Below are 25,369 nucleotides of genomic sequence, written 5' to 3' on the forward strand. Positions count from 1 at the left end.
AAAAACTGTTGAAATATGACAGATAGCATCTGGATATAGTAGCTGTTGCAAGTGCTGATCTAACGGCAGTTTGAGTCTAACAATCTATTATATAACAATAAACATTAACTATAACACGCTTCATAAAATACCACTTCTATTAATATTCCTGAGAGGTCAACTAATGCCATAAAATCTCAAAATATGCAGTAATTTCATCAATTTGCCAGCGAGTGTGCTTGAGATACACTGAAATGAATGGGGTTCAATGCTGGAACTATTGGTTGTTTGGAACTATTGGTCGCTCCATGACACGCTTTACTTCCGCATTCCTCAGTTCCTATGGAAGTCTATGGGAGTGTCGTAACACAGTTTTTTAACGGCTCTGAATCTACCAAGAGCAGCGCAAATTAGCGTCTACTTTAAGACATTGTTTTTTCGGGCGGTAAACAATGGTGCAAATACCAGTAAACAGACTAGCGCAAACCTTAGTAAATCACCTTCAATGATTCATTTAAATACTCTCCTCCCATACATTTTTGCGTCTGAAAGGGAAACTCCTACAAATGCATAAGCAATAAGGCAGCTGCAAAAAAAGCTGGACGTACCGACGAATTGGGATCACTTCAGGGAGCCCCTATCAGCTTCGAGATATAGAGAACAGGCCAATGGGCCATTGGCGTGCGAGATTTGCATCTCGCGCTCCACCCCGCACCGCGGGTATAAACAGGAAGCGAGAGCGAATGCACGCTGTTTTTCACTGAGGAGCCGAACTTAGTGGCTCAACCTGCAGTGATGGTACAGCAACTGTGGCGACGGGACGTACGTCTCCGTTCCCTCCTTCAGGGAACGAGGGTTACCATACGTAACCGAGACGTTCCCATTCAGTCGGTCACGTTCGACGTACCCCTATGGGATCCCCTATGGAAAACGCCACAGTTACTACCACTTCCAGCGCCCAGCGATGAGCCCCTCAGACCCCGATCTGATGCGGGTGGGAAAGTTCACGGAGGGAGAGTCCAAGCTGCTGTTCCGCAAGACCCATTCAGCTGACTGTATTGGATAACGCTGGGAAAGCGTGCCTGTGAAGGCAGCTGCGGAAGCCACATCATGCCCAGAGGGAGTTAACATGTGGAGAATACACGTATGGGCTGGCCGTGGGCAGCACAACATATGGAAGTCCCAGGGGTGGCCCCGGCCAATTCGTGGAGGGGGACAACACGTACCTGGGACGGCAGAGGAGACTCTGCCGAGGGAAAGACACAGGCTCGCCATAGGGAGCCGTTCCGTGGAAGAATACACATATGGGACCCAGCCTAACACAAGTTCCACCAATGCATACGAGTGTTAGACCTGGCGTCGAACGCTCCGCCGCGTCCGACTGCCGCGGGTTGCGGAGGACTCAACAGGGTTCGCCGATCCGGGGAACTCGACTGGAGCAGAATAAGCGCACACATCCGTCTACCATAGGGGAGGGAATGGCGCAGCAAGCCGACACTAGAAAGGGCACTTCGGTGTTACTGACTATGGGAAGTGAGCACACAGGAAGAAACTGGCTCTACACGGAGGCTATAGAATCTAGCGAACGTGTTAGGTGTCGCCTAGCCCGCAGCTCTACAAATATCTGTCAGCGAGGCGCCACGAGCCAGCGCCCAGGAAGAGGCAACACCCCTAGTGGAGTGGGCTCTTAACCCGAGCGGGCAGGGCACGTCTTGGGACTGATAAGCCAAGACGATGGCATCCACTATCCAGTGGGCCATCCTCTGCTTGGAGACAGCCTTTCCCTTCTGCTGTCCTCCGTAACAGACGAAGAGCTGCTCTGAGGTCCTGAAGCTTTGCGTTCTATCCACGTAAGTCCGGAGAGCACGGACGGGACAGAGAAAAGCTAGGGCTGGGTCTGCCTCCTCCGAAGGCAGCGCTTGCAGGCTCACCACTTGGTCCCGGAAGGGAGTAGTGGGAACCTTGGGCACATATCCAGGCCGGGGTCTCATGATCACATGAGAGTTACCGGGCCCGAATTCCAGGCACGATTCGTCAACCGAAAATGCCTGCAGGTCCCCTACCCTCTTGATGGAAGCCAACGCAGTCAGGAGTATTGTCTTTAACGACAGAATTTTCAACTCAGCTGACTGCAGAGGCTCAAAGGGTTCTCTCTGTAGTGCAGTTAGCACCAGAGTTAAGTCCCAAGAGGGTATGGAGGGAGGACGAGGCGGATTTAACCTCCTCGCCCCCCTAAGGAACCTGTCGACCAGATCGTGCTTACCTAGAGATTTTCCATCTACTAGCTCATGATTAGCGGCGATAGCGGCAACATAGACTTTGAGGGTGGAGGGAGACAGCCTTCGCTCCAACCCATCTTGTAGAAAGGCAAGCACAGAACCGATCGAACATCTTCGGGGGTCTTCTCGGCGAGAAGAGCACCAATCAACGAACAGGTTCCACTTCAACACATAGAGGCGCCTCGTAGAGGGGGCTCTAGCGGAAGTGATGGTGTCAACTACCGCTTGCGGTAGGTCACCTAGAACCTCTGCGTCCCGTCCAGGGACCAGACATGGAATTTTCAGAGGTCTGGACGCAGGTGCCATAGGGTGCCCCGTCTCTGAGTCAGGAGGTCCTTCCTCAAAAATGGGCCAGGGAGGTGCTGTCGCAAGGAGCACTAGTTCCGGGAACCAAGTCCGGTTGGGCCAATATAGAGCGACCAACAGGACTTGCTCCTCGTCCTCCCTGACTTTGCACAGTGTCTGCGCAAGAAGGCTCATTGGGGGAAACGCATACTTGCGTTCTTCCCGGGGCCAGCTGTGGGCCAGGGCATCCGACCCGAGGGTTCCCTCGGTCAAGGAATTAAACCACTGACAGTGGGTCGTCTCTGGGGAGGCAAACAGGTCTACCTGTGCGGCCCCGAAACGACTCCAGATTAGCTGGACCGCCTGGGGATGGAGTCGCCATTCTCCCGGAAGCACCGGCTGACGTGACAGCTCGTCGGCTGCACGATTGAGCAGGCCCGGAATGTGAATGGCACGAAGCGACCTCAGATGCTTCTGACTCCATAAGGGGAGATGGCGGGCGAGTTGTGATATGCGACGAGAGCGTAGACCACCCTGTTTTTTGACGTACGCAACGGTCGCAGTGTTGTCCGTACGGACCAGAACGTGCTTGCCTCTGAGCGGAACTTTGAAGCGGCTGAGTGCAAGACGAACTGCTAACAACTCGAGGCAATTGATATGCCATTGCAGTTGAGGCCCCGTCCACAGACCCTGAAACTGCAAGCCCGTTGTACGTGGCACCCCAACCCGTGGATGAGGCATCCGTGGAGACAACGGAGTGCCTGGACACTTGTTCTAGGGGAACTCCCGCCCGTAGAAACAAAGGGTCCGACCATGGGCCGAAGGTTTGGCGGCACCTCGGAGTCACTTGGACACGGAGGGAACCGCTGTGCCACGCCCATCTCGGGACTCGATCGTGTAGCCAGCGTTGAAGCGGTCTCATATGTTACTGCGGCTGCGGATGCCATATGCCCCAGGAGCCTCTGAAAATGTTTCAGTGGTACCGCTGTCCTGCCTTTGAACGAATTCAAGCAGTTCAACACTGACTGGACGCGCTCCTCGGTGAGACGCGCTCCTGGCGAACTGAATCGCATAGCCGAGTCTGATGGTACGGCCCCGAGACGGGCTGGGAAGCTCTAGCCAGGCTTCCAGACACCGAGCAAGGGGATTAACCACAGACGTACCCGCAGCGGGGCAGCGACGCGGAATGCAGGGATCCGACTCGGACGGCATGGAGCGGCCCGAAGTGGGATCTGAGTGTGCTGTGCAACACTTACCTGCGTCCGCGGAGGGGGCGTGCGAGTGTGGGGAGGCCGCTTGAGTGCGTTCCCACAGCCGGCGCCCCCTGCTGGCGAAGGGAGAGGTGTCTGAGGGTGGCGAGGCATGGGAGCGTCGACCACCGCCAAGCGCGCTCCCAAATGAAGGAGGGGCTGAGCGTGGCAAGGCTTTGTGGCGTTGCGCACGGTCTGCCTCACCTCCTTCCTCAGCGGGGAACAAGAGTGGCGAGGCATAGCGCCGCGCACTGTTGTCCACGCACCGCTGAGAAGAGGGGAATGAGAGTGGCGAGGCTTTGTAGAGTCACACACTGCCATTCTCGCCCTCTTGTGGGGAGGGGAATGAAAGTGGCGAGGCTCTGTAGCGTCACACGCTGCCATTCCTGAACTCCCGAGACCCAGAGGTATTGGAACTGCTCTTTTTTTTTTTTTTTTTTTTGGGTACCACTGGCTGTTTTTAACATCAGTGGCGGAACAGAATTACTAATGGTTTTCCACCCGGCCCTCCTCCGGGGAAGAATAGTTCCAGACCAAATCCGGGTCAATTGTGTTTCTGGACCAGGGTGGACATCGTCTAGCCAAGGGCCAGCGCTGTGCGCAGCTCAACCTCGGCTCAGAACTACCCTCGTGCACTAAGCAGGGCGGAGGTGGCCTGCCAGTGGCACTGCCACCCCACCGATGAGGGTAGTGAGAGAGAGGAAAACTTTATACAGATTATGGCCCTATTGGTGTTCCATATTTTGGCACCAATAGTTCCACAATGCCAAAGCCTTCCAATGCACATCCGAAAAAAGGCAAGGGGCAGGCAAGGCGATTTACGCGTTGCACTATGCCTCAGCCATCCGGGAAAGCATGGCTGTCAAGTATGATTCTGATTCAGCACGAGCGCCCACTATTACGGTGGGAATCTCAGCATCATCTTCATTTTCAACACATAACAGCCCTCTCTCCGATGCAGCGATTGACATCTGTCCTCTGCTAGAGCCCCAAATGAAACGCTAGGTCCCCTTTCAAGGACCAGCAATCCCATGTGTAAGCTACCAGCAGACACGTGAGACAGTGGGCGTGGCCGTGAGACGGCACACGGCGCGCTGAACACTCAAGCCCTTATGAAAAAGGCAAGACGAACAGCGCGCCGACGTGGCTATGCTCTCATGAGAGAGCATAGACCACCCACGAACACAGTCTCAACATGCTTGCGATGCGATTGAGGAGTGAGGGGCCCACAGAGATGTACGCGGCGGGGAAGCCTCACTGTAATCCTCAGGCCACCCAGGCTTATCAGCCAAAATAGTCCCCCCTCTGGTGCACCAGAAAAGAGACTAGATCGGGGTATAAGCGAAGGGACTCAACCCCGTTTGAGGCATCATAGTCTCGACCGCGCATCGGAGGCGCCGAGTGACGCGCGCAGAGTTGCCGTGGCAACCCGCGCTGTCACCCGGCAGCCAGACGGCACACAGCGCGCTGAACACTCAAAACCCTCACGCGGAAGGTGAGATGACCAGCGCGTCGACGTGATCCCGTTCCCCTGAGAGAACATGGATCACCCACGACACAGTCTCAACATGTTTATGCGAGAGGGATCGTGGCCGTCAGGACAGGAAACAACCGCATCCAGAAACGCACGAGTGGAATGACGTCTTGAAAAAGACGCAGTGTCACACCCGTGTTGCTCTTTTGTGAGGAAACGCTCTTTAAACAGTGGGGAAGACCCCCAGGGGAAGACCGCGGCAACACACAGGTGGTAAGTGCAGTCCTGTGGTGCACTCACTGAAACAAACGCCCTCACCAAACCGACAGTTGCTGTGAGAACAGCAGTTTGTTATGCTGATGCAGCGGTGAACATGCAGTCGCGCTGATTGTGCCTTTTCGCCAACACAGAGCGTCCTTCTCGTTCTCTGGAGCATCTCTCTTGCAGATAGGCTCTCTTTTAGAAAAGCAGTCTTGCTTCATCAACGCCGTTAGGCTCCGAAGTGAATGACAGCGTGCATTCGCTCTCGCTTCCTGTTTATACCCGCGGCGCGGGGCGGAGCGCGAGATGCAAATCTCGCACGCCAATGGCCCATTGGCCTGTTCTCTATATTTCGAAGCTGATAGGGGCTCCCTGAAGTGATCCCAATTCGTCGGTACGTCCGACGTACGTCGAACGTGAACGACTGAATGGGAACTTTGTCCACGCCTTTTAAGCGCTAATTTTTCACTGCGTGTCTTTAGTAAATCCTGACAGTGGATTTTTAACGCCAGAGGGTTTGCGCTGGCAAAAGCTGTTAGTAAATCTGGCCCTTGGTCTGAAGATTAGGTATATGAGTCAATGGTTTCACTGAGTGGGTCTCAAGTACCACTTTTAGTGTGCAAGCAATTTTTTTTTTTTTTTAAGTAAGGTTACAAAATGTTCTCTACAATTTGCTCTTTACAAATAAATGTGGGTCAGTAAGATTTATTTTGAAAGGAATTAACACTTTTATTCAGCAAGAAGATTTCCAATCTTCAAACTTTCTATTCAGAAAATATGATAGGAGCTCTTTGTTTTTAAACTTGATAATGCTAAAAAGACCAAATCAACATATTACAATGATTTCTGAAGAATCATGTGACTGAAGACTGGAGTAATGGCTGCTGAGAATTCAGCTTTGCCATCACAGGAATAAATTACACTATAAAATATATAAAATTAATATTGTAATATTTCAAAATATTACTCTTTTTACTGTATCTTTGATTAAAAAAGCAGCATTTCTTTGATAAGAGATCTTTTAAAAACATTAAAAAAGTCTTACTGACTCCAAACTTTTGAACGCTACTACTAAAATAACAAAAAATGGGTTTTGCAATAAAGGAAACACCACCTGAATTTTGTCCACGGGAGGAAGGGGATCCATTAGAATCCTCCTGCAAGAAAGAGATATCAGAATGATGTGATGTGATATAATAACAGAATAATAATAATACAATAATCAAACATTAAGAATTACACAATCAGTGTGTGTTTAAATGAATAGTGTACAAAAATCATACATTTTGACTGTCTTCTGGTTTTTCTGAGGCCTTCCTCCTATAGAATGACCATATTTAACAATCAAGGTTTGTATAACCACAAGTCACAAATCATTAGTTATGAAAAAGAGACAGGAAATGGATGTGGTCTGACCTCCGTGCTAAAAGAGCATTCATCTCCTGCATGAGACCCTCTCCACCACCTCCACTGCCTCCACTGGAGCGATTGGCATCGTTCTTGCTACTGCTTTCCTCCGGCTAGAGAAGATAAAACATGGAATAATCAGGCACCAAGATACCCTTATCGCACTTATTGCATAAAAAAGAAATATGTGAAACATGTTGAGGTCTGGGAAAGTTTGGGATGGATACGTGCCACTCACCCGCTGAACTTTGCGCAGCTTGGCACCAGCTATAGCTGCAGCCAGGCCTGCCGGAGCAGGACCTCCACCAGCCGGCAGTGGAGGTGGGGTAGGAGGGGGCCCTGTGGAGGGTGGTGGCGGCCCAGGTGGTGGCGGCCCGGGTGGAGGAGGCCCAGGAGGGGGCGGAGGGGCCGGTGGACCCGCCATGGATACTGAGGTAGGGGGGTGAATGGGAGGAGTGGATGAGAGCATGGAGGGATGACCTGGTGGGATTGGAGGACCTGCTGGAAGAAAGGAAAGAATCACTGATGTATTCTAGACTGTGCTTAAAGACATACTCATTATAATAAAATAGACAGCAATGGTGAACATTTGTGTTAACTTAAAGGTGAAGTGTTTACATTGTGCATCACTAGCAGAATTGTAGAGACCGGAATTGCAAACAGGAATTCCCCTCATTGGTCAGAAAAACAGATAGCTCCACCCCAAACTCACACAATTAGTTGAGTCACTGTGTAGGCAGACGCTCCAACAAACACTGCAAATGTTTTGATAGCACCACAGTGCTTACAGTTTTCTTTGCCAACATGTGTCTTCAACATACTGCACACTACTGTTCAAAAGTGAGGGGTCAGTAAGATTTTTTTTCTTTTTTTTTGGAAAGAAGTGAATACCTTTATTCAGCAAGGATGCTTTAAATGAATTCAAAGTGACAAAGTAAAGACATTATGTAATGTTGTAAATGATTTCTAGTTCTTTAGAACGTTCTATTGATCAAAGGATCCTGGATTTCCATAAGAAAATTACAGTTTCCACAGAAATAATAACCAGCACATCATAATGAATTAATCAAAATGTTTCTTGAGCATAAACTCAGCATATTCGAATCATTTCTGAAGGATCATGTCACACTGAAGTAATGGCTGCTGAAAATGTAGCTTTACATCCAAGGAATAAATCAAATCTATTAAAATATCTAGAATATATCTAGAATAGAATATATCACAATATTACTTTTTGTAACTGCGTTTTTAAAAGCAGCATCTGTAAGCATAAGAGACTTATTTTTTGAAAAAGAACTTCTTTAAAAAAATCTTACCCACCCCCAACTTTTGGATTTTTCTATACGAAAACAATTTAATAAGCAAATTCCTAAACATAAAAACAATGGCATACAATATAATACCGATTGGTTTGTAGTTTTCAATAAATCTTTACTGACCCCGTAAATTTGCAAATTCGACAAAACCTCATTCATGTCAGCCATCTAGATAATATATCTTGTTGACAAATCAGCAGGATTTGAATTATAATACATCACAGAAAACTAAGCATTTAAATATGCAAAGTGGACGTACAACGAAAGAATAAATGACTGGTCTGTCAAGTAGCCCAATAATCTCTCACACTGGCCCTAGGTCAGAAGGTCATCTTTCTTGTTGAGCCCCATCCTTATTGTTAACCAAGCATTTAACATTAAAAATGGACAATTTTCACATTCATGATCTGCAAAGAGCAAAAGCTCTGAGGAAAAAAAAGGAGCATAAGGTTAGTTTAAGAGGAGAGCTGTCTACCCGACAGAGCCTGGTTTCTCCATTCTGTCACCTGATGGAGTTTGAGTTCATTGCCACTGTCGCCTCTGGCTTGCTCAGTTGGGGACACTTAATATTCAACAATATTATTGATCTGACTGTACGGACGCTGTATAAGAACTGAACTGAGAAGGATAATGACAATTTTTTTTCAGAACTGCTTTATAGATGAAATCAACTAATTTAATAATTGATGATCTTTACAATGGAACTGAATCAACACTAAACTGACTTCAGCTGAACAACAGCTAAAAATGCACCATTTTCCTGTTATCGCTGTAAAGCTGCTTTGAAACAATCTGTACTGTATAAAGCGCTATATAAATAAAGGTGACCTGACTTTACTAGTTTAAAGTGACACATGTCTTAAACTATACGAACAAATCACCTTTGAGCAAACACAGATGAACATCACTGTGATGTATATGAATGTGTACTTTAAAATCTTAAAATCATCCTTACTCTATTCAGAACAATGAAGGTGAGGCAGCTGCAGCATTGTTCAATTGAGCCGCTGCGATTTTGTTTTTATAACACATATATAAAAGTCAACAGCCTCACTGACGATACTGACGGGCCAGTATTTGGATATGGTTTCAGTACAAAGACTTTACTGTTCTCTTTGGACAGCTTTTGAGATCAGCATGTCATCAGCCCAATTCCACTGGACAGGTGTGTGAAGTCTTTTGGTGGTGGGCAGGTAATTATGGAGAGGGCAGCTGATGGGTGTCTGAAATACTTACTGCTGGACGCTGTGGCGTTCTGATAAACAGGCGAAGGAGTCGTCTTGGGCGTGGTGTGAGAGGTGGGTGTGGTGTCAAATGGGGCTGTGGTCTGGTATAGCTGCTGCGGGTGGAGGGCGGGGCCTTGGATGGGCTGGCCAATGAGAGAGGGCAGGGGGCAGGACGATTCTTGTATGGGATAGTGTGGGTGCAGTGGTGCTCCGGAGGTGACCTGCGTAGGAGGGGTTTGGTATGGGTAGTACTCCTCTGCCTGGCCATTGGATGACTGCTGGTGGTGTGTTACAGGCACCAAGTGGGAAGAGTTAGCGGGAGCTCTGGGGCCACAGGTTGGGCCGTTGTTTAGGGGCGGCAGGGGGAGGGCGACAGGCAGGGCAGGCTGTTTTATCGGCACAGCCATTACAACAGAGGGCGATGCAGTGGGTAATGGGGCGTACATGTGGGCGGAGGACCAAGTGCCGTGTTTAGGATCCTGGTGGCCCGTTGGAGGAGAAATAGGGATTTGCTTGACATTGCGAGGTGGAGGAGTGACACCTGGCTGTACGGGGGAGAAAGCAGAAGCCAGAGAGGTGGATAGCTGGGAAAGCTGCTGGGCCTTTTTTTGAGGGGAGTCCACCGTGCGGTAGCCGCTCTCCCGTTCCTGGGAGGAAGAGGAGGTGTGGGAGGAAGGTGGCATGGGGTTAAGGTGAGCATAGGAAGGGGGGAGCGTGTTAGCCCGATACTGTCTGAGGTCATGCAGAGCAGTTTCGGACTGAGAGGCAGATGCTGACACTTTAAACTGAAGGGTGGAGACTAAGAAACGGAGAAAGAGACAAACGGTTCAACACAAATGACAAACGAAAAGAGAGAAAACGTGAGAGTGACGAAAAATCAAGCATCAAAGTGTACAAAGAAACTGAAAAAGATGAAATGTGAGCAAAATATACGATTTTTAAAGCATGTTATATGCTACAGGTGAATCTCACAAAAACATATAGGTCAGATTTCAGAAAAATAAATAGGGAGAAATAACAGAAAATTAAGCCTATTTTGTGACCAAGATTTTGTTTCATTGTAACTCTATTTTCATGAAAATTAAACAAATTCTCATTACAATAATGCATCCATATGTTTTACTTTTGATTTTTTTTAAAGGATGATTCTCAATAGATTCGTATTACTGTGATACAAAAATTAATAAAAGTACTCTAACCTATTTTCTTTCAACTGAGCATATATATACAGACAGATTATTTGTTCATTTTAATAACTAAATAAATAGTACTAAATAATAATTTATTATTGTAAAAGTAAATCAAATACTAAATTCAACAACTACTATCATGATATGCATTCAAATTATAAAATATTTCAATTTAAATTGTCAAGTATATATGTTATAATAATTTTTTTATTGCTGTTATTATTATTTTGCATTACAGAAATGACAATGAGATCCATTTAACAGTACTGACAACAGGAATTATCATTAAATAATGCAAATAAAATCTTAACTGTCCAACAACAGGCTTAATTTTCTTTAAGCAAAATTATTTCAACATGTTTCATGAGATTCACCAAAACAGAACTCACAAATGCTGTTTATGAAAGACGACTGTTTTGGCTGAACTGATTAATGCTTAAGCAGGTGCTGAAACAGAAAGAGAGCGTGTGTGTATGATAGAGGATGGGCAGTGTCTTCTGTTTGGAATAGGGATCTGTTCTTCGGCCAGGGAATTTGATATTCCTGTGTTTGTCCAAGCAGACAATAAAGCCTGCAGGGTTACTCTGTGGTGGTGGTGGTGGTGTGTTTGTGTGTATATGTGTGTTTTAATCCCACAGCATGTAGTCTCGTATCATATTCCACAGAGATGTGGCATCTTTCGCCTACCTGCAGAGCCAGATATTCGTCTTTCCCTTTCCATCTGCATCTGATGCTGGTCCATTATTTGCCTAAAAACAAATGTTAACTCACTTAAAAATGTAAGTAAAATCTAAACACTCTCAATCCACTGTGTAGACATGCTCACTGGAAAGTTACAATTAATGCGTGTTCACACTTTGTCTTGTTGAGCTCAGCGAGTTTGCATCTGACCACTAGAGGGCACACTCTAAACTTCATGTCACAACAGCAGTTCAGAAGTGTTCTCAATCTTCCTGACAGCAATATGTGAAGAATATTCAGTGCACAACCAATGAATTGATGAGTAATTTCTTAAACAGTAATACACTGAACACTATGAGCTGTAATGTTAAAAGTGGAGTTTGTAGTGCCGTCTCTAGCGGCACTAATTCAAATTTCATTCTTTAATTGGTTCCCCAAACACTCCTCATTTGCAATTGGTCGGGCATACAGATTGTCCCGCCCCAAAATCATGCCATTGGTGGAGCCACTGTCACTATGTCAGGATGGTTGGATGCTCAAACAAACAGGAATATTTTGTGCCACACATTTCAGGGAAACCATAAAAAAACAATACATAGTTCACTTTAAAAAAGGAGCACATTCTGTAATTCAGGCCAGTGTCCAATGATTCAAATCTTGATTAACATGTGATGTCTCAGAAAGAGTAAATGCCATTAGAGACAGTCCGCACCTCCTCTGAGCCTCGGCATCATCTGTCACCGGTCCATTCTGACGATGTGCTGCTGGACCTGAATAAAAAGAAAATAATTGTACCTCATCATTTAGATATTTTCTTTAATGGTCTCTCAGGAACTGTAAAATATGTGTCTGACTGACTTAATATATCCTGATACCTTATGGCAGACTTGACTAGTACAGTAGTTTTCAACTGGTTTGGTTTCAGGACACAAATTTTACATTGGGCAGCTGGTTTATGTCATCTGATGTCTTGTATTCTTCGTTATATAGTATCATTTGGAAATGAAACATTTGCATTGGTCGGTCCAAACCTTGCTGCAATTTAATCTATATGTAATATAGTATGGGTCATGTTTTCTTTTAGTTTTGCTCATAATTTTCACAAATCAGGGTGTGCCAAAACCGGTTCATCTGCCTAATATAACTAGCTTCTACTAGTTTGATTGGACACATGGCCATTAAAAACAACAACAGAAGATATAGGTATTGTTTTCTCCTCCCTAAACTAAGACATAAGGGCAATAAATCCAACTATTTCGGTCCAATAAATCCATCATGAGACCAAACCATATTATGCCAAAACAACTCAACAATAATGTCATGTCACAACTGCCCTCATACCCAATACCTCATTACTGGTAGAGTTCACAGTCATTCTAAGGCCACCATAATTGGTCTGTTGAACGTATTATGGGGTGTGAAGAAGCTCTGCTAATAATGGTAAACATGGCTCTCAGGTTACTGAGATGATGACTATTTACGTCATATGACATTCAGAATCTCAGTATGGGGGGCATGGAAGCTCAAGGGAGGAAGGAAGGCCCTTCTGTTCAGAGAAAGGCCCTTAGAGTGGGCTTATCTAATGTGGTTGATAATCTTTGGTTGCTAGGCACCATCAAACATAATTGAGTTTAGCTCTATCTACTGTGAAATTTAAGGTGGCAAAATAATGAGCTGTTCATACAGCTAGAATATGCAGGGGTCTCAAAACTTAAAGAAAATAAATAAATGAAAAGTAAAACTGAAGAAAAGATGCATTGGCCGAATACATTCATTTTGCGTTTGTATAGAGAGAAACAAAAAAAAAGTGTATTAAAATGGATTGTCTTCTAAAGGCCTGTTCACACCAAGGACGATAACTATAATAAACTATATAACTATAACTATTTTGAGTTATAGTTGTAATAATCGTATCAATTCTATGAGAATAGAGGAATCCACACCAGAGCTACGATGATATCAACATGGAGGAACAATTTTATTCCAACTGATGAATGATAAAAACATTGACAGCCAATCAGAATCCACCTGGCTTTAAAGAGCTTTAGCATTTAAAGTGGTAGATGACCACTTTGAATAAGAAATTCTAAATAAGAAATATAATATTTTACTTTATAGTAGTGCTGTCAAATCGAATAATCGTGATTAATCACATTGGAGACACTCTCACTTATAACTAATTATTAACTACGACTGTTGCCTCAAACTCCTAATTACTGCTAATTAATAGTAAGGTAGTTGCTAAGTTTAGGTATTGGGTAAGAATTAGGATTAAGCGATGTAGAATATGTTCATGCAGAATAAGGCATTATTATGTGCTTCATAAGTACTAATAAACAGCCAATATCCTAGTAATATGCATACTAAGCAACTAGTTAATAGTGAGAATTGGACACTAAACGTAAGTGTTACCATCACATCTAACATTAAAGTTTATACACACACACACACACACACACACACACACACACACACACACACACACACACACACACACACACACACACACACACACACACACACACACACACACACACACACACACACACACACACACACACACACACACACACACACACACACACACACACACACACACACACACACACACACACACACACACACACACACACACACACACACCTTGGCATGAACCGGCCTTAAAGCCACTTATTGTAATTTTGTCTATTCAGTGACTTCATCTGCCACCACAATGTCATGTCTTAACATTACTTTCCCAATTATACTTGTTAGCAAATATTAATAGAATATAAATCATATAGTGTAATTCATTATGTAAATTTTTTTTAATTACAAAAATACCCCAAACAGCATTTCAACATTTATTCTCCCATGAAGCAGTATCATACTCAATTGACCTATCGGTTAGCCCCTCCCATCGAACGCCGATGAGCCAAAGTTGTTGAGTATCAGTTGCGCTGGGACCGGAACTCGGACATCTTTAGGTTTCAGCGCCATAGAGAAACATTGGAAAATCCGATACTGTCATCATCGGTTTGATGGTGTTTATGCTACAAAAATGGTAAACGTCATGCCTGAGGTACTGCAACACTGATTCCAGGGATCCTGAGAGGATTTTCTGGTTGTCATTCTCTCATTAAGTTACTATTAAAGTTAGTAATTCCCTGCTAACGTACAAACCGACTAACTATAACTAACTGTTCTCATGCAACTGTGAAACGTTAGGTCAGAAACACGAAGGTCTAAATTTCAGTGCATTTCTCCATATTTAAACAGGACAGGTGAATTTATGTAATCTTACCCTGCGGTACATGAACAGTGTTGATCCTGGATGTTATCATCTGCGATCGTAACAAAGAGGCTTCTCCCGTTTGCATTGAGATCTGTAAACCATCGCTTCCAAATTAATCTCTCACCATATTTATTTTATTTCTGTGAGTTTAGATATGTTTAAAGGTCTGCATTATCTGTCTTATAAGGAGGACTCCTATTTTGATGGGTGTTATAGTCTACGGGTAGTGAAAGGGATAGCTCGCACGCAGTTTATCGGAGTTGTTTTGCAGATACAAAGTTCACCAGTTATTAACTGCACCCCCGAAAAGCATAAGGTCTGTGTGTGTTTGTTTACTGTGAGTGTTTTTGTGTAAGTTGCTGTGTATGTTAATGGTAATGCCACGGAGAGAGGGCTAGAGAGAGTGTGAATGAGACGTTAATGCGCACTTATGCTTTGTTCGTTTGTTCAGCTCTTACGATGATTTTTTTTGGTGAAAAACGATGTAATAAACTTCATAAACCATCAGTAAAGTTTGGCCATTATTCGGACGGGGTATACGCTACATTCTGTGTCCAAAAACATCTTGGGATAAGGTTTTCACACTGACAGCTGTACATTGTAAGATATAGCAACTCCGTTTGTTTGTCCGAGTTAGCAACAGTAACTAAGGGGGGCGGGGCTTACCGATAGGTCAATTCTAGTCAGAATTTGAGTCTGAGGCTGCGTCCCAATTCGCCTACTTATACTACGTCCTAAAAGTATGTACTCTTTTTGTGAAGAAAAAGTACATACTTTTGAGTGTGTAGCAGAAGAGTATGCAAGCTTTGGGACATACTACTTCGTCATCTTTAACGGACTCTGTTACGTGCGTCCCGTCACCGTTTAAACTGCCCTGTCAATCATCGTCACAGTTCAAATCCTCCACTTTCAATTTAATTTCCTACCGTGTTGGAGAGAAATGTAGTCGCTCGTTGATCTGCCTTTCGTGGGTCTTTAATGCAGAGACTCCTCTCATGTGTTTGCAAAGTTAATGGCCAAACGTATCATTACAAAAGTTCTCAATGCTGCTGAAGGAGAAATATAATGTGGATAACATTGAATAAATATCTTTTCATCAGGTTAAATACTGATAATTACTCACTCAAACCACTTTATCTAATCCTCTCCACTTAACCGTCAGACTCGCGTAACCGTCATGTTTGTAGTTTTTTAAACACTTTTTATCCGCGTTTGTAGTTCTAATCGAATCCTCGTCCATCTCGCAATGGGTTGTGGGCAATATCAGCCGTTAGAGTGCGCATCGATCTGCACTTCGGATTCTGACCGGAAATAGTAAACCATCCGGGAATCTTTGGAATACTTTTTTCAACATACTAAGATTTGGGACATACTAATTCTTTTTTCGAATACTATTTAGTACGGATAGTATGCGAATTGGGACGCAGCATGATACTGCTCCGCTGGGCTGTGAATATGGGGCGTGTTTCAACCGAACCAGGAAAGACCTCAATTGGATAGACCTACAACCAATCAGAACAACGGAGCGACACATAACGTTAGCTGTCAAATGTCAACAGAACTCAAGTCCGCGGGTTGAAGCGACCCCAATTATGTGATATACAGACCCAGGAATGCGAATTTTAGCAGGCAGCCCTGCCAAAATAACATATTTTACCCCCCAAAAGCCATTTGTTTCCAGAGAACCCCCCAAGAAAGCTATTGGGCTTGTTTTTGGCTAATTTTGAGTAGCAATTGTGCGGATTTTATTATAAAACTTGGCAACCCTGTCTGCACGCACGCTGGAATAAATAACATTTGAAGAAAAAGATGAGTGTAAACGATCTTTGCCAGTGTTGTAAAAAAGAATTTAAGGATACACAGAGTACTTACCAACACGATCCTCATTTCTGAGAGAAATAGTGAAGGTGAATGCATATATACGAACAAGTTCTCTGTTTAGGATTAGAACGAATTCAACCCAAGCACCTTTGATAACGTGGATGATTACGTTACTGTTTATCATCTGTCCATCATCGTCTAAAGCCCGCCCTGACAATTTAATTGGTCCGAACAGTTTCTGTTCGGGCATAATTACTTCTCTACGGATGAAGTCCAGACCAAACTGCCCGAGTTAAAATTTTGTGGGCGGGGCTATGTTCGGCTGGCATCCAGGCTAGCAGTATCATGGATCAAGATAGAATCACTTTTGAATTGTTTTATTTTTGGAAACTGTTTCAACGTCTTACTTTTAGTACAGATCTTCAAATTTCAACACTGATTTCTAAACACCTTTTTAAAACCATTTAGCATCAAACTTCCATTGCTATTTCAGCATTACTTCAACATTGAAACAACAACTGATAATATTTCAACCACATTTCAACCACGTTATTAAACTTTAGATCATCTGCTGACTGGGACTGAACAAACAATAAAAAAACAATCAAATAAAAAAAAATCACCACAGGATGTCTTAAAATAACACAAAACACAGTGATCACAGTGGTGGTTTATATTTTCTATACACCTAATGAGACTGAAAGAACCACAGCATTTAAACAGGAAACCTCAGACAGCACTGCAGATGATCATAAAAAGCAACTTCTCCCACCGCACATGAAATACAATGAATACTAGGGCTGTAATCAACCAAAGAAAATCTTGGTCGACTGAAGTCCTGAAATTTGACGTCAGGAAAAAAAACGTTAAATGAATTAGCTGCGCACTGTGCGCAGTACTTGGTAGCCTTGTTGTCTGCCTAAATGAATAATAAACATAAAAACTAGTAGGCTATTTGCAGTATATTAAATTGTTTTTGACCTGATTATTTTGGACTGAAATGAGTCTGACACACAAGTCTGTTGGCTCTGACAGCGTTGCATCACGTGCACCTGCGCAATATAATAGCCTATGCTTTCCAAAAATATACTACTATGTTGTCAACTAGTGATATCACAAGAACTTTTGAGGAATATGCAACATAATTTAGACAATTGTTTTTGTCATATGTATTATAATAACTGACATACACTATCATTTCAGCCGCTCTGTGCAGCTTGAACATATGAGCTCAGCTTCACGGCTGAGACACGATTAGACTATTAACTAAAAGCTTTTACTCGTAAACACAAAAGGCATGTCCATTTTAATAAAAAAATGAATATTTATTAAACAAGCCAGATCAAGAGCAGAAAAAACGCTCTCACAATTAAATAAATACAGCAAACTAGCCTACTTCAATCTGTCTCTCTTCTCCAGTGGGTTGGGCTAATCCAAAAGAAGTGAAAACAAGGGGGGTGTTCTGAAGACAGACTGTTACCTGTGAAACAGGGGTGCTCTGAAAACACCCCCCATTAGCAATTAGTGCTTTCCACCTGATGAAATGAACGCGGCAAAACTGATGAAATGAACGCGGCAAAAAATCGACCAATCAGAATTATGGTCGAGCCAGAACGTATCGACTAATGATCGACTAATGGACTGGGAGATTACAGCCCTAATGAATACTAAATACAGTTCTGCTTGATTAATAAGTAAGTAGTGTATGCCATTTCTTTGAACAGTTATTACAGATTGAGTAAATAGGCATGATAAATGAGACAGCTCGAAGACCTTGGCATTAGCAGTTGTCAGCAAGATCAGTCTGGGTCTAAACAAGCTGCAGATGAAGCAGATGACAGGTGGGATTCTGCTTCCACATTTAATCATTAAATGATCCATGTCCTGAAGGTGATTATGGGAGCTAAAGTCTCACTGAATTAAATTTCAGTAAGCAGCATCATATCCTAAAGCACTCTTAATGGCTTCCAAAAATAATAAACCAAAAACATCCATATTTTAATGAGTACAAAAATATCTCTGTCATGCTTCTCAGTGTAATAAAACTATGCTTATTTAGAAAAAATGAATAGCTATATTAAAGTATGTGCTCATGCGGATTCTAATATGGAAAACAGCTGAATAACTGCAGCAGCAGAACTGAATACCATGTCCCTCAAGGAACAGGAATGGGAATATATTCATGCGTCATGTGAAAGCAGCATTTCACACGGTCACAAACACGCAATCCACCTGAGGTCCTGTCTGCAGCAGATGGTCCTATTTCATCTGTCCCTAAATCACTGATGAACATTATAACAGACACTATATAACTACTGAAACTCTTGAAATATTGAAAAGAAACATCACATACACTCACACCATAGGAAAAACACCAAGTTAGTCAACTTGATCACATAACAAATAAGTCAATATAGGATCTAAATGGACCAACAAAAAAAATCAGAGGATCAAGCTTACTTAAAATAATATAATTTCACTGACAGAGCCTTTCTGAATAAGACTGGATAGTTACTATAAAAAGTATTTTTATGAGAGGCAGCCGGGGAAAACAGGAAATTCAACAGAATTAACAGGACTCGTGTATAGAGATTTACGAAATGTCAATTTGCAGACCATAAATCATTAATCCACACCCTTTCCGCTAGGAGTTTGGCCTAAGGAGAACATGTAATATCTTTTTATGCACACTAGATTCAACCATAATGCATGATATCAATTAAGTTGTGCACTGTGTAACCAGACAAAGATATTACTCCTGATCACATATCCATCTCTGCTGCAGGTCATGGCAGCGTAAAACAATTTTTTGTTTTTTTTACTTGATTGAATCCCTTCCAATAGCAACATGCTGATAAATGGCTGCAGTTTGAGTGTATTAAAATGCTTGGTGCGACTAATGCTGAATAAAATTAATGGGTTCTTAGTTTTAAGTGCCTCTCAAGAGTCGAATCTGGAGCTCTAGATTTTATTGTGATTAATGGTCAAATACTTAAAAAGCTTTGGAGGGGGAAACGCTAAAACGAACAAACTATTAATTTGTGATTAAATCTTTGGACAAGCTTTTGAAGTAAAGTGTGGTCAATATTTACAGTGTTTTATGACGCACACACCATATAATTTGGTGCTTGCGTGCAGCAGCAGAGTCCCTTTGTACCAAATACACATACCCTGGTGATCATTGAGCTGAAATGATGGTGTCCACTGAGATAACAAGAAGTGGAAACACAGATACAATCTGATTGGATGAGGGGAACCGCTGGTTATTTGTTTGATAAACCCTGCCATTTTTTTTTTAACACGCCAGCCACTTGCATAATATAAATCTGTAGATTATTTTAAAATGTTAAAGGGTTAGTTCACCCAAAAATGAAAAGTACCCCATGATTTACTCACCCTCAAGTCATCCTAGGTGTATATGACATTCTTCTTTCAGACAAATAAAATAATTTCAGACGGAATTATATTAAAAAAGTCCTGGCTAATCCAAGCTTTATAATGGCAGTGAATTGTAGCATCGTTTTTTAAGTCTATAAAAGTGCATCTGTCCGTCATATAACTGCTCCGCACGGCTCCGGAGGGTTAATAAAGGCCTTCTGAAGTGAAGTGGTGCATGTGTAAGAAAAATATCCATATTTAAAACTTTATAAAGTAAATTATCTAGCTTCCGGCCGATCGCCTTCCGTATTCAACTTACGGAAAAGGTGTAACGCCTCTCGCAGTTCAAAATGCTTACGATACGTCTGAAGAGGGTAACTGTTACGCAATGTCGTCAGACGTAGTGTAAGCATTTTGAACTGCTGAGTAAGTTGAATGCGAAAGGCGATTCATACGTAAATGAACTAACCCTTTAACATAAAAAAAACCTAACATTAAAACTAAATTTAAGCGTTATACAAGGTAGAAATAGCTCCTTACGGTAATAATTACTGGTTAAAGAGACTGGAGAGATTTTTTTTGTTGCACTGAACTGTTACTAAGCCTTGAATCACTTAAATAAAATTATAAATCTAATAATTGAGACACAAGTATCTTGTATTTATGCGTATACCAGATTAAAAACCTTCCAGAGCTCATCAGTACTTTAACTGCACTGAATAAACTCTCTTTGCACATGCACAAAATTAATTTGATTTTGAAGTGGTTTTAATAAATGTTTTTCCTCAATTTAGAAAATGTTTTTGACAATATATTAAATGAAACAATATTTGTCAGCAGTTAAAATTCTTATTAATAATTTTTTTCCAAATAATTTAATTAATTAAAGGGATAGTTATAGGGATAAAAATTCAATTAAAAATCATAATTTACACATCCTCAAATTGTTCCAAACCTGTATGAATTTCTTTCTTCTGCTGAACACAAAAGAAGATTTTTTGAAGAATGTCGGAAACCAAACAGTTGATGGGCTCCATTGACTTCCATTGTATTTTTTCCCCCATACCATGGAAGTCAATGGGGCCCATCAACTGGGTGAACTATCCCTTTATCTAACAACAAAAATTACAATTTTGTATTATTATTAATTATATTATTATTGTTTTGTTGTTTATAGTTGTTATTGTTATTTTATTCATTTGGCTTTTCATTTGACAAATTCAATGAACAATGTTATTACATTTTTTTTAATGAATTCTGTTGACTATAAGTAACTTTGCAACTGTCTACATGTCAACTAATAGAGTATTAGACTGTTTGCTTAACTCTTAACTCTGCTAACTCTTCGTTATGGTACTCCAACAGACATTCTACTGAGCTGACTATAAGTAACTTTGCAACTACATGTCAACTTATTCTACCTCTATCTCTACCAGTCTACTAATACTCTGCTAACTGTCATTAGAGTGTAGGTGCAATGTTACTTATAGTCAACAGAATGTGTTAGGGACCATCAAAACAAAGTGAAACCATATTATATATTACATCAGTCAATGGGGCATACTATTTAAATCATGTTTAAAAATAAAACTACCAGCAGTATCAGTTGTTTCACTAAAAATCTAAATTAATTTTCAAACCCCAAACGGCCATATCAGTCATGCACTAATGACTGTTCAAAAATAGTCATGACAAACACACTAGATCCCAAACCCGCACACGCCTCATCACGATCTTCAGACAGGCACCGCGCCAAAAACCGCTGAGCAGCTTCCACAACCCCATCCTCCATCAAAGCCACCACAATGGCCCATCAGAGGAACCACATTACATTAACACAAGCAACTGAATCTTCCGGCCCTTCCCCTTAACAATACTTACTGCTGAGTTTTATTACTGTGGAGCTGATCCGTCGGATTGGCCCCGGGGAAAACTCCGGTCCAAGCATGGCTCCACAGCCCTCTTAGGTGGCTTTAATCAATGCACAGATATCTATAATGGTGCAGTTTGAGCTCCACTACCAGGTGGGAACTGGTAATAACAGTCAGGACTCAGGACAGGTGAGTTCAGGCAGGTGAACGCCAGCTTCTCTCTTCTCTGCATGCTGAGGTGCGAGCAGCTCTTCTAACAACCTTTCCAATCTGCCCACCCCAAAAAGCAAGAAACATGCAGCACCCGTGGTCTGAGACTGTTTGGCTCCATGGATATTTTAACCAGGGCTGTGACCCCCCCATGCATCTTATAAGTAGCAGCAGCCTGAAACCAGAGAGGCCCATGTGCTGTTCTTAAATAAGAATTATACTACACTTGAGGGTACCATGTATAAGACCCAAACAACAATATTTTTTTCAGGCTGAATTTACAGTATAAAATTACAGTTAAATGATTGTAACACAGTGAACAGCACCAGGACATGATTAATGTAGTAACACCTGCATTACCCTCATCTTTTTTAAATTGACGTGTTCATAGATATTTAAGAGATAAACACTGCAAACTATATTTAAAAGATAAATACACCCTTCCCTCACATTATCGTGCATGATATGACATGCAACACCAGCTTTAAAACATTCTTGGTGCAGTGAAAAAATATATTATTCAAAGAATAATAAACCCAGTAGAAAAGTGCACTGCCATTAAAAACCTTTAATTCTGTAAGATTTTTTAAATGTTTTTGAAAGAAGTTTCTTATATCGAAACTACAGTCAAAACAGGAATATTGTGAAATATTATTATATATTTTATATATTTTGAAATGTAATTTATCAAATATCAAATAATGTGCTGATTCGGTGCTCAAGAAACATTTATTATTATCAAAATGATTGTTTTGTGGAAACTATGATGCATATTTTTCCAGGATTCTTTGATCAATAGAAAGTTTAAAAGAACAGAATTTATTTGAAATAAAAATCTTTTTAAAAACATTAAAAAAACATTATAAATGTCACTTTTAGTCAATTTAATGCATCCTTGCTGAATAAAAAAATTATAACATGCTGGCAATGTTTTACCCATGAAAGCATGTAGACGGCTCCCACAGAAGTTAAAGGCACAATATGTACGATTTTTGGAATAAAATATCCCAAAACCACAAGAGCATTGTTATATATTTTGTTGACTTGTGTACTTACATTATCCCAAATGTTTCCAAGAATGTTTAAATCCAGAGAAATAAGCAATTTTAACCAGGACACGGACTGTGTCCATGCGTTGCCTATCAATGAAATCATATCCGCGTTACCCCCGATTTCCGTTTTATTTTGTAGAAACCATGGAAACACCAAAGATTCTTTAATATATTATGTGTATTATTTTTATTAGACAGGTGAGTAACTGTTTTGATACATTAATCGACAAAAAACGAATGATTGTTATGCAGCTGAGCAAAAGTTAGTCTTATTTTTTAAATCTCATTTTCATGATTTACCGCAAATACCATGTTTTACCATGCCTAATATCGATCTAGCTTACTGCAGTGCAACAAGTGTCTCAAAGTAGCCGCCGAGAGAACGCACAGAGTAGCATTATAACAACTTTTTAACACGCTCAAATACTGTATCTATGATAAAACAGCACTGCGTTACCCCACATACACATGACCGGAAAAAGTGGAAGCGGTCATCTGCGGGATAATAAAAGCTTCACTGCTCTCGAGTCCATATGCACTCGAATCGTGTGTCACATTCCGCTCCAACAGCTTTCAGCCCCACCCTGCTTCATACTACAGTAACGGTAATAAATCTTCAATACATTCGCTCATCCATGAATATGATTTCTACCGAGTCCCGTCAGATTCTTTTCCACCGGCTGTAGAGCTGAGGACAACAATTCCCATGATTCCACAAAATCAAGCCGTCATCAAGCAATGCCTTTGTTTTGAATAAGCGACCTCTAGTGGCGCAAATGAAATATTGTGCCTTTAAGTAGGTTCCTATAGGATGTCACTGCAAATAATTATCCCCAAAGACTTACTTTGAATGCCTTTAAATGTATTACTCATATCAAGCTAATATCTAAAAATGATAATAAATTTGAGAAATAATCCAAGTAACACCTAACCAAACACCACACAAGAGTAATACAGCAGAGAGTGGCACAGAGTAAGACAGCTCTGAATGCAGACATAACGGTAGAGGAAATTCTAGATGCTATTAAATCTTTTCCCAGCGGCAAGGCTCCTGGCCCAGATGGGTTTGGGGTCAAATTCAAAAAAAAATTTGCGCATGTGCTCTCTCCTTTGTTATTGAGGATGTTTAATCATTCATTTGGCGAACACAAACTCCCTCAGTCCCTGTATGATGCAAATATCTCCCTAATTCTTAAAAAAGGTAAAGAAGAAACCGACCCTTCATCATATCGACCCATAGCTCTTTTGAACTCTGACCTTAAAATTTTTACTAAAATTTTGGCTAATAGATTAAATAACTGCATTGGGAAAATCATTCACCCTGATCAATCTGGTTTTATTCCTGGCCGCTTTTCTTTTTCAAATGTCAGGCATTTAATGAATATTTTATATACCAGATTTGATTCTAAAGCTAGCGTTGCAATTCTTGCCCTAGACGCAGAAAAGGCGTTTGACCAAATTGAATGGGATTATATTTTAACTGTGATTAGAGAATTTGATATGGGTGATACCTTTGCCTCTTGGGTGAAGATGTTATACGCCTCTCCCACATCCTCAGTTCTTACTAATTTTAACAAGTCACCTCAATTCCAATTACACAGAGGCACCCGTCAGGGCTGTCCTCTCTCGCCCTTGCTTTTTGCTATCGCAATTGAACCTCTCGCCCTTGCAATTAAAAAGTGCCCTCTAATTTTGCCTCTGAATTTAGGTGGAATTAATCACCAAATTTCCCTCTATGCAGATGATATTATCATTTATCGCAGTAACCCAGAACAGTCTATTCCACCCTTACTAAATCTATTGGAAACTTTCGGTAAACTCTCCGGTTACTCAGTAAATTGGCAAAAAAGTGAATTTTTGGCTGTGACAAATAATATTGATCCTAACTTTATGCGTACTCTACCTTTTAAAATCGCCATAAATAGTTTGAAATATCTTGGAGTTAATATACCTAAAAACCCTAAGGATATATTTAAGCTTAATTACTTAACAATGCTCGAAAACCTAAAGAACAATATAAAATGCTGGAGGACTTTACCTCTGTCAATGATGGGGCGTGTGAATGCTATTAAGATGGTGACGTTACCTAGATTTTTGTATCTTTTCCAGAATCTACCAATCTATTTGCCCAAAAAGTTTTTCAAAACTTTAGATTCTATTGTGCTGCCATTTGTCTGGGGCTTCAAAGCACATAGAATATCTATAATACACGTGTGCAAGCCTAGGTCGTTGGGGGGTTTGGGTTTGCCAAATTTTCAACATTACTACTGGGCTGCCAATTGTAGAGCCTTAACTTACTGGCAGGACACACGCCCGGACAGCCCTTCAGCTGATATCCCTTCATGGCTAATGATTGAGCGGGGCGTTTCAAATTGGTCTCTCTCCTCATTGCTTTTTGCTGCCCCAGAGACATTC

General features: G+C 41.9%; 1 protein-coding gene across 10 annotated transcripts in view; it reads right to left on the minus strand.

Annotated features, from left to right (window-relative positions):
- Positions 1-25,369, minus strand: part of evla (Enah/Vasp-like a) — a 62,037-nt gene that overhangs the window by 10,169 nt on the left and 26,499 nt on the right. For 3 of the 10 annotated variants that reach the window (XM_079833615.1, XM_079833613.1, XM_079833616.1), the window contains exons 4-10: positions 12,061-12,118; positions 11,355-11,416; positions 9,488-10,276; positions 7,174-7,436; positions 6,945-7,048; positions 6,812-6,848; positions 6,643-6,685 (exon numbers count right to left, since the gene is read on the minus strand). In XM_079833615.1, coding sequence (XP_079689741.1) covers positions 6,643-6,685; positions 6,812-6,848; positions 6,945-7,048; positions 7,174-7,436; positions 9,488-10,276; positions 11,355-11,416; positions 12,061-12,118 — 1,356 coding nt within the window. Of the gene's footprint in view, positions 1-6,642; positions 6,686-6,811; positions 6,849-6,944; positions 7,049-7,173; positions 7,437-9,487; positions 10,277-11,354; positions 11,417-12,060; positions 12,119-21,702; positions 22,040-25,369 lie in introns of those variants that run through there. The other 7 variants (XM_079833620.1, XM_079833618.1, XM_079833614.1 and 4 more) reach the window with 3 other exon arrangements.

Source organism: Gobio gobio (assembly GCF_949357685.1).
Source record: "Gobio gobio genome assembly, chromosome: 13".
NCBI lineage: Eukaryota > Metazoa > Chordata > Actinopteri > Cypriniformes > Gobionidae > Gobio > Gobio gobio.